The sequence below is a fragment of the Pteropus vampyrus genome, unplaced genomic scaffold, assembly GCF_000151845.1.
Source record: "Pteropus vampyrus isolate Shadow unplaced genomic scaffold, Pvam_2.0 Scaffold65, whole genome shotgun sequence".
In the NCBI taxonomy this organism is placed as follows: Eukaryota; Metazoa; Chordata; class Mammalia; order Chiroptera; family Pteropodidae; genus Pteropus; species Pteropus vampyrus.
This window is the reverse complement of record NW_011888846.1, coordinates 5697874-5700455: the sequence shown is the minus strand read 5'-3', so window position 1 is coordinate 5700455 and position 2582 is coordinate 5697874. Positions and strand designations below refer to the sequence as shown.

The 2582-nt window shown below is 52.7% G+C and overlaps 1 protein-coding gene across 1 annotated transcript in view; it reads left to right on the top strand.

Moving 5' to 3' along the window:
* TNN (tenascin N) overlaps positions 1–2582 on the top strand; it is a 58232-nt gene that overhangs the window by 40317 nt on the left and 15333 nt on the right. The window contains exon 10 of the mRNA XM_023531230.1: positions 1815–2078. Coding sequence (XP_023386998.1) covers positions 1815–2078 — 264 coding nt within the window. The remainder of the gene's footprint in view (positions 1–1814; positions 2079–2582) is intronic.

Genomic DNA, 2582 nt, shown 5'->3' with positions numbered 1-2582 from the left:
GCCGGGCGTGGAGTACACGGTCCGCGTGTGGGCCGAGAAGGGCGCCCGGCAGAGCGGCAAGGCCGAGGCCAAGGCCCCGACAGGTAATGGAGCTCGTTCTCTGGGAAGATAAGACTTGCCATGCTAAGCCGTTGGCTGGTCAAGTGTCGTTTTCTGCTCTGACGCTGGCGGAATTGATGGTTCGGGGAAGAGCAGGGTGGTGGCCCTTTGTGATAAGCCGCACACGCACCCCTCACCTCCCTCTTACACGTCATCTCAAGACGCAGGGCTCATATGTGGCCTTATATGTTGGTCTCGTAAAGCTAAATGGTGATCGAGCCCATCCACCCACCATTCCTCCAATTGTGTATTCCCTTTGTAATTAATCATTAACTATTTCTTCTTGAGAGGGACAAACTGTAAAGAAACCGTATATATTAGGTTCCATTAGCTGAGCTCGTTAGCGAAGTGGCTTTTGCTGTGATGCTTTGCAGCGAGGAAAGGCTGTGCTATCTTGGTGGGTGATGCTCTTTCGAGCTCCTTGTGCCCTGTTCCGAGGCTCCTAAGGTCGCACTGATGTGCAAGAACAGCTGATAATTTCTAAAGCTCTTTCCCGTTTCCTCGTTTTTTAAGAACAGACTTATTGAGATATAATTTATACGCTATAAAATCCACCCATTTAAAGTGTACAGGTCAGTGGGTTTTAGTATATTCACAGTTGTGCAACCATCACCACTATCTGAGTCAGAACATTTTCATGACCCTAAAAAGAAACCCCATACCCATTACCAGCCATTTCCCTACCCCACCTCCTCCAGCTCTAGAAAAACACTCCTTTCTGTCTTTATGGATCATCTTATTCTGGACATTTCATGTAAATGGATTCATACAGCATGTGGCCTTTTATGACTGGCTTTGTTCACTAAGCGTGATATTTCCAGGTTCACCCATGTCGTGGTGTGTATCAGTACGGCACTCTTTTTATGGTGGAATAATACTCCCTTGTAAGCACAGACCACACTGTCTATATCTGTCCTTCAGCGGAAGGACATTTGGGGTACGTCTGCTTTTTGTCTATTATGAATAATGCTGCTGTGAACGTTTGTGCATAAATTTTTGTGTGGACATATTTTCAGTTCTTTAGGGCACATATGTAGGAGCGGAATTGCTGGGTCATAGGTAACTCCGTTTAAGTTTTTGAGGAACTGCTAAGTTATTTCTAGAGTGGCGGCATTATTTTACCTTCCCACCAGCGATGAATGAGGGTTATGTTCCACACTTCCTTGGTCCTCGGTGGAATTTGTTGAGATGGGTAGAGCAGAGATCAATATTCTCATTTTACAGTTAAGAAATCTGAGGTACATGTACGTGATCTCTACGAGTCACAAAGTTAGCTGATGATTCACGGAGTCATTTGTGGAATATCCATGGAATATTCTGGTACCTTGACCTCTATGTAGTAGGCCCACATTATACAAAGGAGAAGCCTAGGCCCAGCCAGAGGCAGCAGACTTGTTCAGGGCCGCACGGGCTGACGGCAGCCTTGACGCCTGGTCGGCTGGCTCCAGCCCAGGTCTCTTGCTGCCCCTCTGCTCTGTGTCTCTGGGCTGGAACTAGAACCTAGCTCTTCTGACTCTGGGTCTGGTGCACACTCCACTGTCCCATGCTGCTTCCTTGGGAATCCCAGAGTCTGGCTGTGGAGAGAAGGTCCACATCCCTGACACAGCTGACAACTGACAAACCGGCTGGGAAAACCACGGAACAGGAAACCGCCTCACCCCAAGCACCACGGTGTCACTTTTTGGTGCTTGTTAATAGTACACTTCTTCTTTCAGACATCGATAGCCCCAAAAACCTGGTGACCGACCAGGTGACGGAGACCACGGCCACCGTGTCCTGGGACCCGGTGCAGGCCGCCATCGACAGGTACCTGGTGCGCTACACCTCTGCGGACGGAGACAGCCGGGAGGTCCCGGTGGGGAAGGAGCAGAGCAGCGCCGTGCTGACGGGCCTGCGGCCGGGCGTGGAGTACACGGTCCGCGTGTGGGCCGAGAAGGGCGCCCGGCAGAGCGGCAAGGCCGAGGCCCAGGCCCTGACAGGTACTGTGAGGGACGGGGCGGGGAACCCTTCACCCGCGTCTGGAGAGAGCAGGGGAGGCAGTTCTTTCACCTGAGGACCCTCTTCCAAGGGCTTCCCTGTTTACCCCTTGAGGTAATACGTTGACATGATAGTTCAGATTGATAGGAAAGTAGAGAGAGGAAGCCGTGGCAGAGTGAGGCCGGGACTCTTAAAGATGGTGTGCCAGAGGCACCTCTCAGCAGCCTCTCTGTCTCCATCTTCTGGGGTGGGGGCCATGGCAGAACATCTTTCCCCCGTCACCGGCCCCCCTCCGCTGGTGATCAGGGGGTCTGGGTGCCTGCCGTTTATGTGCGTGATGGGGCCTCCGGCCTCACTGAGCGCCACGGCGATCAGGTCTCCAGGAGACCCGATGAGGCTCGGGTCCACTCTGAGGTCTGCGGGCCTCTCTAGACAGTCTGAGCAAGGCCTGGCTGTCCCCTCTGCGGCCGAGTACACCACGTGTGGCCCCTGCAGGTACAGGTGAC